The sequence below is a fragment of the Balaenoptera ricei genome, chromosome 3 (genome assembly GCF_028023285.1).
Source record: "Balaenoptera ricei isolate mBalRic1 chromosome 3, mBalRic1.hap2, whole genome shotgun sequence".
In the NCBI taxonomy this organism is placed as follows: Eukaryota; Metazoa; Chordata; class Mammalia; order Artiodactyla; family Balaenopteridae; genus Balaenoptera; species Balaenoptera ricei.
In genome coordinates, this window is record NC_082641.1 from 52,969,641 (window position 1) to 52,981,955 (window position 12,315).

At 33.4% G+C, this 12,315-nt stretch overlaps 1 protein-coding gene across 8 annotated transcripts in view; it reads left to right on the forward strand.

Moving 5' to 3' along the window:
• ERBIN (erbb2 interacting protein) overlaps positions 1-12,315 on the forward strand; it is a 111,673-nt gene that overhangs the window by 92,517 nt on the left and 6,841 nt on the right. For all 8 annotated transcript variants that reach the window (XM_059916493.1, XM_059916498.1, XM_059916499.1 and 5 more), the window contains exons 19-21: positions 248-362; positions 2,144-2,327; positions 4,111-5,659. In XM_059916493.1, coding sequence (XP_059772476.1) covers positions 248-362; positions 2,144-2,327; positions 4,111-5,659 — 1,848 coding nt within the window. The remainder of the gene's footprint in view (positions 1-247; positions 363-2,143; positions 2,328-4,110; positions 5,660-12,315) is intronic.

Sequence of the window (12,315 nt, forward strand, 5' to 3'; positions counted from 1 at the left end):
TTGGATTAAGGACTGCACAGAAAATTATACCTTAGGCACTTTGGTGTACTGTTAATAATTTTCATAGTTTTACAGCCATGTCTTGAAAAATTTAAGTCATATACTAGTTTTATTCACTATTACCTTAAAAAGGTTTTTTTTTACCTGTTCTAAGTATTTGTTTCTCTTTGAAATTCTTATGACTTAATATTTAAAGAAACCAAAATTTATTTTTGTAAATATTTTCTCTCTTTTTTCTTTAAATTAGGAATCTGAAGAACTTTCTTCTGATGAAGAGATGAAAATGGCAGAGATGCGACCACCATTAATTGAAACCTCTATTAACCAGCCCAAAGTGGTAGCACTTAGTAATAACAAAAAAGGTTAGGTGTTAAAGGAAAGCACTAAGAATAGAAATGGGCTGAATAAATTTATACATTTTTTCAAATAAATTTCAGTAAATGTCATTATGTTATTTAAAACTTTTTAGAAACAATTTTTAAAACATGCCTTTCTAAGAGGTCTATTCCTTACCTCTCGTTTTTAAAGAAAAATCTTGATGGATCTTTTCTCTTCCCTCATTCGTGCAAGTTTACTTACATGGCATAGATTTTATAGGCAAATAAGCCTAGATTATGATTCCATCTCTACCACTTATTTGCTGTTTGATCTTTGCGTTCCTTAATTTTGTCTGTGTATATATTAGGCATACAATGAGGCTAATGAAAGGTTTTGTGACTCTCAAATATATCAGATTAGTGCACTCAGACCTAGCATAGTACCTGATGTATAACAGATGCTGCTTGTTACTTTATCTCTCCCAGTACTTCTTTTTAACATCCCCACCCCCACCCCCACCTGACATGGAATCTCAGACTCTTGGAAAGGAAAGAGAACTTGAAGAGTCTCTATATCCCTTCCTTTTATCCTTCCCTCACTCCTCTCCACCAAATGTCTGAACATCTCTACATTATCTCCACCAGAGGTTTATCCAGCCTTTACCTTTATGGCATTAATGAAACTTACTAGCAAGGTGGCCCTTTGGAGGATAGCTTGGGGTTTCATAATAATAATGGCACTGATATTTGTTACTAATTGTTAATTACTGTGCTAAATAGTATACATGTTATTATCTAATTGTCACAGTTGCCCCATGATAAGGAGGTAGAAGAAGAAGAATATATCTAGGAGAGAACTTAAGTGCCATATAGTTTAACAGTATTTTAAAAATTCAGAATCCAAAACCCAAATACCTTAAAGTTGAAGTTACAGAGCCCCATGTGCTACTGTTTTCAACTGTAAACACAATCCAGACTACTTGAACTGAGATATTTGGAACAGCAAAAAATTCATATAATCACCTATGACTACGTGTCTGTATGTACTATTTCTATGATCTGGCTAGAATTGAGTTAGTTAAAAACAGCCTTTAGGGTTGTAAAGATATTAAGTTATTATCTTTTTATTACTACTTTAAAAAAATAGTACTTTTTATGCTACCTGACTATAATGGAATATGAATATTGTCTATTTCTGTTTATGTAGTTGTTACAAATCCATCTCACATATTGAGAGTTCACTATTCATATACAATTCTTTGAAATGATTTTAAAAAGTGGAAAACTGACCTTGTGAAAATTTCTGGATTTGTTTGGTGTTTGTTTTTTGGTTGATTGTGCTGCTCATTTTTATTATCAGAATAGATCAAAACAATTCCATACATGTATGAAATAATTTCTACCCCAGAAAAGTTTACCAAGGTTATGAACTGTACTATGTGTTTCTTACTATTATGACTTTTTAAAACTAAAGATGTGTGGAAAAGCATATTCACTAAAACTAATTGATGGCCTTAAACACTGTGTGATATCATCTTGTCAGTAGTTAAACTAAATCAAATTCTGGGTAACTAACATTGGTCATATTTTTTTAAAAACCTATAGGTATCACTAAAAACAAACAAACTAACTGAAGGTATCACTATTTTTAAATTCTTTAATCTTTTTATGTATTAGGACTGAGTTTTCAGAGGTGAGCCTCTGGTTATCTTCTTAACCATAGAATTCTTTACCTTATATATTGAATCAGGACAATATAAATGCCATTTGTCATCACTGGAAGTTCTTCTTGGCTTTATCAAAGCTTAAGTTTTTTTTTGTTTCAGATGATACAAAGGATACAGATTCTTTATCAGATGAAGTTACACACAATAGCAATCAGAATAACAGCAACTGTTCTTCTCCATCTCGGATGTCTGATTCAGTTTCTCTTAATACTGATAGTAGTCAAGATACCTCACTCTGCTCTCCAGTGAAACAAACGCATATTGGTATTAATTCCAAAATCAGGTTTGTGAACATCTTAACAAAATAATTTATTTGTATAATAAATAGAAGTGGTAAGGCAAATAAATATATATTATTAAAACATAAAAGATTTTACAAATTAATATTATAGAAATGGTTCAGGCAGTATATGGTTTCTTCCCCACTTTACTACTAATTATTTAGCTTTTATACATTTCCATTTTAAATCAGTCTTTTAAATGGGGGAGAAAAGATTTAAAATATATTCTAATTCTCTTCATTAAAAGGTTGAACAGTTTTATAATATTTCTAGGTATTACAACATAAAGAGCCTGTTTGGAATAATTCAAATTAAAAGGGATATTTTTAGAGTTAGAAATGCAAAGTCACTTTGGGGGTTATCATTAAAGGGTTCAATCAAATATTTCTGATTAGTGCTGTATTTTTGGTTTAGAGTTAAATTTGTAGGTCAAACTCACTGAAACAAGATTTACTTCCTACAGGCTGGAATTTGGGTGAATTTTAAAACAAATTTATTACTAGGGTTCTCAAATTTTGTTATCAAAGTGAGACTATACCATTTTACCTTCATGTTATTGTATCAGCTAGAGTGCTTGATAGGAAGATTTGGGTTACTACTAAATGTAAAGCTTATTGTATGGATATTGTTAACTAATTTTTAGAGTTAAATAGTTCTTAAATTCCAGACATATTTAAGTCAAATTTTTCTGTGTATTGATTTGCATTGCTTTAAAAGAAAGATGAATTTTATGTCTCAAATTGAGTTTAACTATTATGTAGTTGTAGTTATGATTAATCATTTATATCCTCTGAATTTGAGGCTAAGATCAGTATGGTAAAATATTAATTTTAAAACCTCTTAGAGGTTAAGATAATGATTAATTTGTCAAATAGTAAAATTTTACTGATACTGTTGGGAAGTAGTTTAGTCTAAGTCATGTTTTTTGTAATGAAATAAAGGCTAAGAAAGGGATATAGCCACACCTTTTTTGTTGTATTTCTAGTAATACTTTCTGTTACCTAATGGGAAGATCAGTATTAAAGAATTTGTTGAAACGTAACTTGAATATTTACAAAGAGGACACAAATATGTTTTCATATCACCAAATAGAAATAAAATATCTTCTATAATTTTGGAATGGTACATTTTATAAATATTTGCCAAATACAGTGTAGACACAGAAAAATGATTAGATTTAGTTTCTTTTTTGATCTTTCTTCATATTTTGTAGATCTTTGAGTGATTGTTTAGTTCTTTGTATAATTTCCTTATATATATTTGAATCTAATAATACCTACTTAGTTAATATGATTAACTGATCAATAATGTGAGGTTTCAGAATTATTTGTAATAATATTCTGTGCTTTTTACTTAACTGTTCAACTCACTGGCCTTTTCTCCATGTATGTGCCCATCTTTCAAGCATTTCATGTTTTAACACAGTCATGAAAAAATGTAGCAGTAGAAGAGAATTATTTCATTACATAATAAGCACATTTTTCTTCATTGTTTAGCTCTATTAAAGTATTGTGATAGATTGATGATATTGATGAAAATTAATCTTATCTATGAATTTTAATTAGTATGCTTTACCTTGTCTCCATTTAATATAAATCTATATTATTTGACTGTTACAATAATATTTTTAAATTACATGCTTGATAATAAATGCCTTTTATCTGTAACTCCCATCAATGCTCTTATCTTTATGTACCTACACATTAATTAATTAGTTGTTAATGTTCCCCATTACTAAGAAAACTGGGCTTTATGATGTTTGTGATAAAATTTTCTTTGTTTTAGGCAAGAAGATGAAAATTTTAACAGCCTTTTACAAAATGGAGATATTTTAAATCATTCAACAGAGGAAAAAACCGAGGTTCCTGATAAAAAAGATTTTAACTTACCTGAATATGATTTGAATATTGAAGAGCGATTAGTTCTTATTGAAAAAGGTGTTGACTCAACAACCACATCTGATGAATCTCACAAATTAGACCATATCAATATGAATCTTAATAAACTTGTAACTAATGATACATTTCAACCAGAGATAGTGGAAAGATCAAAGACAGAGGATACAGTGCTTGAAACAGACTTTTTCAGCAATAATGCCAAAGGAGAGGCTGAGCACTTGGATAATGGAAACAAGTATCCTACTCTTGAATGCATAAATAAGGTAAATGGACGTTCTGAGGAAACTCCACAGTCTCCTAGGAGGACTGAACCACATGACACCAGTTCTTCTGTTGATGCGGGTCTTTCCAAAAGCACTGAAGATCTCTCCCCTCAGAGAAGTGGGCCAATTGGATCTGTTGTGAAATCTCATAGCATAACTAATATGGAGACTGGCAGGCTAAAAATCTATGACATTCTTAGTGATAATGGACCTCAGCAGCCAAGTGCAACAGTTAAAGTAACATCTACTATTGATGGAAAAAATATAGTCAGGAGCAAGTCAGCTACGCTTTTGTATGATCAACCATTGCAAGTATTTACTGGTTCTTCTTCATCTTCTGATTTAATAGCAGGTACAAAGGCAATTTTCAAGTTTGATTCAAATCATAATCCTGAAGAACCAAATATGATAAGAGGCCCCACAACAAGTGGCCCACAGTCCACGCCTCAAATATATGGTCCTCCACAGTATAATATCCAGTACAGTAGCAGTGCTACAGTCAAGGACACTTTGTGGCACTCCAAACAAAATCCCCAAGTAGACCATGTCAATTTTCCTCCGCAGCGCTTTCCTAGATCAGAGAGTACAGAAAATCACAGTTATGCTAAACATTCTGCCAATATGAATTTCTCTAATCATAACAATGTTCGAGCTAATACTGGATACCATTTACATCAGAGACTTGGTCCAGGAAGACATGGGGAAATGTGGGCCATCTCACCAAATGACCGACTCATTCCTGGATCATCACGAACTACGATTCAGCGACAGAGTAGTGTGTCCTCTACAGCCTCTGTAAATCTTGGTGAGCCAGGTCCCACAAGGCGGGCCCAAGTTCCTGAAGGAGATTATTTATCATGCAGAGAGTTACATTCAGTGGGAAGAACTCCTCCAATAATGTCAGGATCACAGAGACCTCTTTCTGCGCGAACATACAGCATTGATGGTCCAAATGCATCAAGGCCTCAGAGTGCTCGACCCTCTTTTAGTGAAATACCAGAGAGAACTATGTCAGTTAGTGATTTCAATTATTCACGGACTAGTCCTTCAAAAAGAACAAATGCAAGGGTTGGTTCTGAACATTCATTATTAGATCCTCCAGGAAAAAGTAAAGTTCCTCACGATTGGCGAGAACAAGTACTACGACACATTGAGGCCAAAAAGTTAGAAAAGGTAATTAAACATGAATTTTTCATTCTCCTATTTATGAATTTACTAATTTTCCTTTAAAATATTTGGCAGTCTTTGTTTTTGAAACTAGATGAAACAAGATACTCTGAATTATTGAATATATACCTATATTCTAGGAGTTTTTCCTTGGTAGTGAGATTAGAGGTCCAAGTTTAGAATTACCCAGTCTCAAAACAGTTGAGATGTTAATATAAACTTCTTTCCCTTCTCTTACTCCTTAGTGTTTTCTAATGGGCTTACCTTCATTTTATATATTTAGGAGTGTATCTCGTTTAGATTGTGCCATACTACAAATAATACACATATATACATGTTTACCTCTGTTATTTTCTGGCTTCCTGCTCTCGTCTATTAATAATTAATTATGTAAATATGTTTACAGAAATAGCAATTTACCATATAGTTAACAGAATAACAAGAAATGTATTGTAAATGTATATCTTTCACCTAAGATTTTTTTCCCCAGTTCATGTTGTATGACTAACACTGTCACTGACTCAGAATGGCTTCTGGCATGGCATTTACTCTTGACTTTCCTGAATTGCATTTCTGACCTATTTGAACTCAGGTGTCTGTGGCTCTAGTGTAGTGTAGTTTGGAAATAAGCTCATGTTCAGTTTATAACCTTATGTATAGATATTCCTTTTTTGAAAGGAGATAAAATTTTTTTTTAAATTATGCTTAAAACTGATACTTTGGGGCAGTTCTATGGCCCAAGGCATATTCATTCTTCAAGATTTAGCTTCATATCTCTCAGTGGATTTTACCCAAGGATTATTTTAACTTTGTTTATTGATATAAGATATTTTTAAAAACAGCTGAATGTATACAACCTCAATTAATCGTTACTTTTTAAAATTCTTTAAGTTTTTAAGAAATCAGTGTCTAAAATGTGATTAATACCTTATGTCAATTCACCTTGAACCTCTGTCTGTAATTGTTATCTCTTTTTAATTCTGTTCTTAGCTTTAAGTAGCTGAGCATCTATAGCATTAGGCGACTTCGTTGTCAGCTCTCCATTTTGTTTCGGCTGTAATTCTCTACATACTGTTGAGGCTCTTTAAATTTGTGTGCCTTATCTATGGAATTTGGAAAATTCTTAAGCAAAGGAGTAACATAACTGTTTTATAAATAAACTTCTGGTGATGGTGTGGAACTGGATTTGAGGAGGAAGAGGCTATAGTCAAGTTGATTGAGTTATGAGGCTGTCTAATGGTCCAGAAAATAAATGGAATGAAAAATATATCAGTGGAATTGAGGCAAAGGAACAAATTCAAGAGGCAGTTCTGAAATAGATTATAAGAGTTTACTTCTGATGGGAATATTCCTGTAATCATTCATTGAGGAAAAGGGATTAAGCTTGAGTTCGGTACCTTGAATAACTGTTTTTGGGGACTGCTGTTAACTGGATATTGAAGAGGAATAGCAGGTTTGGAGGAAGAGATAAGTTTGGTTATCATTATATTTTTAGTTGACATCTCAGATGGCTATTCTCCACTACTTTCCTGTCTGACACAGACACGCCTGGACTTTAGTAAATAGGAAGCAGTAGCAGCCATCTCATTGTTCACTGTATCTCTCTAAATTCTAAACCTCATGTTTAGAATTCACCGTATGATTGCTTAGAGAATGCATGACAGTAGTTTCCCTGTTGTGCTCACTGGTAATTTATAGGTGAGAATCAATTCAGTGAAATTAGGAAAAGCCTTTTGAGGACACAGGGCAACAAGATTTAGACTGTGATGGAAGATCTCTATTTGTTCCTCTGCATCTCCTCCTCTCTCCCTTAAACATAATTCTAATGGCGTGGTAGACATTTGAAAATTTTCCTCAGGGGATTTCACAATGCCTGCCCTACCTCTAGAGGAAAAGTTGCTACTTTGCCCAGCTGAGGAGTTTAGTAGTAACACAGAAAGAGATAAGTTATTGAAGCTTACTTGGTTTTTTTTAACCTTGTAGTAGTAACCCCTCCTTCCCAGCCACTGCAGCAAACTGTACCTGGAACACAAATGTATAAAATAAATCCCACCTCAGAAATCTCGAGACTTATTTAATTAAACTAATCAACAGAGATTGAAAAAGAATAAAAATTTATTTCAAAATTAAAATTATTTCTAATATCAGCATTTGCCAATATTCCTTATTATATTAAAAACTGATAAGAAGCACTCAACCAGAATATGATTAACAAAACATGATGATTTCCATGTTCACTTGCTATTATACAGCTATTAGCATGTAGTGAAAAACAGTGCCCAGGACATTTACCCAGCACTTAATTGAGCTTTGCACAATGTGTTGATGTTGTGACAGAGTGCAGTTTTATGTGGCTGTCTCTGTACAAGCCTGAATTCAAAGTCAGACCTATTCCAAACTTTAGCCTTCTTACTCAGTGAAATATTTACAAAAACCTCATGTATGTTCAAAGGTGACAGCAAAGGCTTTGTTCCAAGATCAACATATTATTAAAAAGGGTCAATCAGACCACTCAAGTTGACACGTTAAAACTGTGTGTAACACGTGAGGGTGTGTTGTTGAAATGTTTCTCTGTGTGTGTGGTTATGTGTATAATTTATTTTTACATTCTAATCAGGTGTTTGGGGAACCTCTGAACTGCCTCTGCCAAATCCTTATTCTTTGTGAGATGGTTTGGGAAAGTACAGGCCTGGCCTGTTAAATTCAACTTTTTTCTTTAGTCTTTACTTCAGAATCCACAAAATAACTAAACGTGTACATTGTAATTTTACAGAATCTTTTCATTCTGGAATGTCACGTTAATGTTTCTTGGTATTAGAGATCAACTTCATAATCTGGAGAAGATCTGTATTTCCTAAGAGTAATACAGAAATGCTTATTATATATGTCATAACATATATATAAATGCTTGTTGTAAATGTCATAACAAGTATTTGTGGATTTGTGGATTTCTTACTAATAAGTCATGCCCAAAATATGGCTTCTCTCGGTTTGACCATCAGACCCTTAAAGTTTAGGGACATGACTAAAAGCATCCACATGTGAAAGAACAGTAGTTAACTCTGGGAATAAACAAGCAGGAACAATGAGAATCAGGCAGTGCTTTTATTGAAGTACATTTCTCAGGCAGCTCTGGGATTGGCAATTAGGCATTTATAGTAAACCCAGTCGTGGAAGGATTCCATCAGTGAAACTTGAAGCGTTCTTCAAGTTTAAGCAGCAAAGCCACTACTAACTACTAAAATATAATAATCTTTAATATCTACCTATTTGAACGGGAAAAAAAGTTTTACATGTGCATTTTCTAGATTTATTGAAATTTTTTTCCTGGTAATTGTAAAGCAGTAGGAGCCTTTTTTAAATGTTATATCCTAAAACTCTCTGTGTATGTTAAACTTTTCTTTGATGTTAAGACATTTTCCTAAATGTGGAAGATAATTTTTATTAGAAATTGCAGTAGCCAAGAGCCAGGTATTTTTTTTTGCAAATATATTTTGTGCTGTATTATGTATGTCTAAACTCTCCATTTACTTAATAAGACAGAATTAATTTCTATAAAATGAAGCAGACTCTCTAGAAACCCATTTTGACTTAGAAATAACTGAATGTTGGTGAAGTTTGTCTTCATAAAGAAATTAGTTTGTGTTCTGTGTGTAACTACATACGTACAGATATATCTGGGTATAACATCAATTCCTATCTTCCGACAACCTTCTAATAAGGTATGTTAGGAGTAAAAGAAATAACAGCATTATAAAAGCAGCTGTATGTTTGCACTTTCTTTTTTGGTGTTTAAACATGTGAATGGTTGGGTTTACATATAATTTATGTGTGTACATGTATGTTTTCATGTAAATATATGGTAAATAGTGCCAATTTCTTTCAATGGCACTGAAAATTCAGTGTTGCCTGGCACTGAAAATTCAGTGTTGCCTGATACTTCTGCGTGGTATCGGGGTTACTTGTATATATGTCTATGTACATAACATGTCTTGTGAATTTTGCACGCTACACTAATCTCTGTTAAATCTGCCCCTCTTTATTCAGAGCATGCTGTCCAGGTCCTTTAATTGCAGTTGTACTGCTGTAAGCCACTTTCACTACGGCAGCTCTAGGGGTCTGCGTGGCAGCCAAGGCAGTCTTGCCTTGAGTACTGCAGACGGAAGAGGCTCTGGTGGGCACATGTTTCGAGTGAGCGCCTGTAGGAGATCAGTACCTTTAGTACATAGAAGAGGAAGAAAACCCACATTTTAATGTTTTAACAATTCTGGAAAATAAATTTGTGCTGTGGGTTAAATATCTTGTTTACCCCCCAGTTCTTCCATGGCTTAGTTCTGAAACTCTGCAAAGCTGATTTAGTTTTTATCTCTTAAGTTTCTGTGGTCGTAACTAAGGATGTAGTCAGCTCTTATATAAAAAGAGGTGAGCGATAGGAATCTAAGAGGTTTTTTGAAAAATTCTTTTTCTTCGCAGTGCTTTCTCTTAAAATTAGCTTCCTCTCCCTAACTCAAGGTTTTAAGGCTATGGCATGTGTAATACACAGAGGGGTTGTGGGAAAGAATAATTTTCACTTTAGTGATTGAGGGTTGGCAAATAAATACTTGTAACTAAGTTTAATCATAATTTGCAGAATATGATTAAATGTGAGCCTGGAGAAATTGCATTAAGTACCAGTGAAAAGGCAAAACCCAAATCCTTTATTACCCACATAATCATTAGTGGGGAAGAAGAAAGGTTTATTCTTTTAATGAAAGTTAAGGGTAGGGGATAAGAATGACAGAAAAGGAGAAAGAACAGAACAACTCTGCGTGGCTGTTTTAAGATTTTTCTTTCTGTGACAACTTGAGGTGGTAGCATGGCCTCTAAGTGGATATTTCCTCTGCCCCTCTTCCTCCATCCTGAAAAGACCTTTCTCCCTTTGTAAAGCCGTATTCTCTCCCCCATAGTTTTATTTCCATAGTGACCCTGCTTCTGGATCCTTTGCTTTTTCCTGAGTGTCTCCTTCCCCACCACCCCCAATCTCCTACTACTTTTTAATATACTCCTGGCTTAACTCTGTTGTATTCTAGGATAGGAGCAGTATCCTCGATTCACTTTGTTCTGGCTGGGCCTCACCCATCTTGCTCTGCCTTCTGTCACCTGCCACCACCTGGTTTCTGTGTTACATAATAGTGGCAACAATCGTTTTGTAACTTAGCAGTTTGAAACAGAGAGGAGATGATGGCAAGTAAGCCTTGCATTTCTGGCACTCATTCCAGCTGAAGCCATGGGGTAAAGACCGGGGGCTTTTATTAGCTCAGGGATAATCTTTATAGTCATGTGGAACAATTGTTCTTTACAAATTCTTGAACAGTAATATCTTTTGCTTGTTTTTATTCAAGTCAGAGTCTTTGAGTCTGTTGCGTTTAACTTTTTCATCCATAATGCACTTGTTCATTTAAAGAAATAGTCATACATTCACGCTTGAGTTTAAACTTCAAGCTGTGAGCTGAGTTGATTATTATGCATTCTGAAAGCACATCTCAGAAACGGAAAAGGAAAATAAAGTATTCATTGTATAAATAAACAAAATCAGATCAAACTACATCTAAAAATGCTAAGCCATGGTTTGAACTAGCAACAAACTGCACATGATAGCTTTGTTGCAGATATGGTTCCTAAGACTAAATTATAAGCCCTTAGATTTACATGTATCCTGTGGCATATCATAATGAACTGGATTTCAGATTATTTTTTTTCGACATGATGATGTAGTTTGCATATATGTGTTGCCAGCCATACACTGTTTTGAAGGTAACAATACTGCTATTTATCACAATCTCTGTAGTTTTCTAAAATATAGCTAGGTGTGTTTAGAACTAAATTAAGATGAAAAATAAGCATCTTGCTTCCTAGCATATTTATAAGAAATACTCAGAGATAATGAGATATTGAGTCTGTTTTGTCTCTAAAGGTATCAGTGAGATAAACTGTAATGTTAGGATGTTATTTGATGTATAAAAATATGAACTCTAATTAATAAAATTTAAAAGCATTTCATCAGAGCAGTGCTTTTGAAAATACTGAGCTGATATTAGTATGATAGAATTAGGCTAAAGCAAGTTTTATAAGACTGTGTGTTTATTGATATTGCTCATCATTAATAAGGAAATCCTGGGTGACACTATGCTGTTAAAAAAAACAGCAGTTAATTTTTTTACCGAAAAACTTTTTGCTGTGCTCAACAGGAGTGCATATATTTTAGTTGCTCTTAAAATTTGGGACTCTTAACTTGGATTAATAACTAAATTTATTGCTCGAAGTGTTAAAAGCTAGGTATTACTGTAAATAAAACTAAAAGTATTATAAAGGAATATCTTAACAGTATATATTCATATGTACTTTTCACACATTATACGAACAAACATTTTGCCATGTAACTTTGAAAGACTGTTAAAGGTACTAATATTTTTTCCAGTTTTATTGCGATATAACTGACATATAACATTATATTAGTTCAAGGTATACATAATGACGGTTTGATATAGGTATGTATTACAAAGTGATTACCACAATGATAAATAAATAAATCTAGTTAACACCCATTATAAAGGTGCTAATATCGATGGTAGTTATGATGGTAATGTTTGATTTGGTTCTTCATCTTTCCGTTGTCTAGCAGT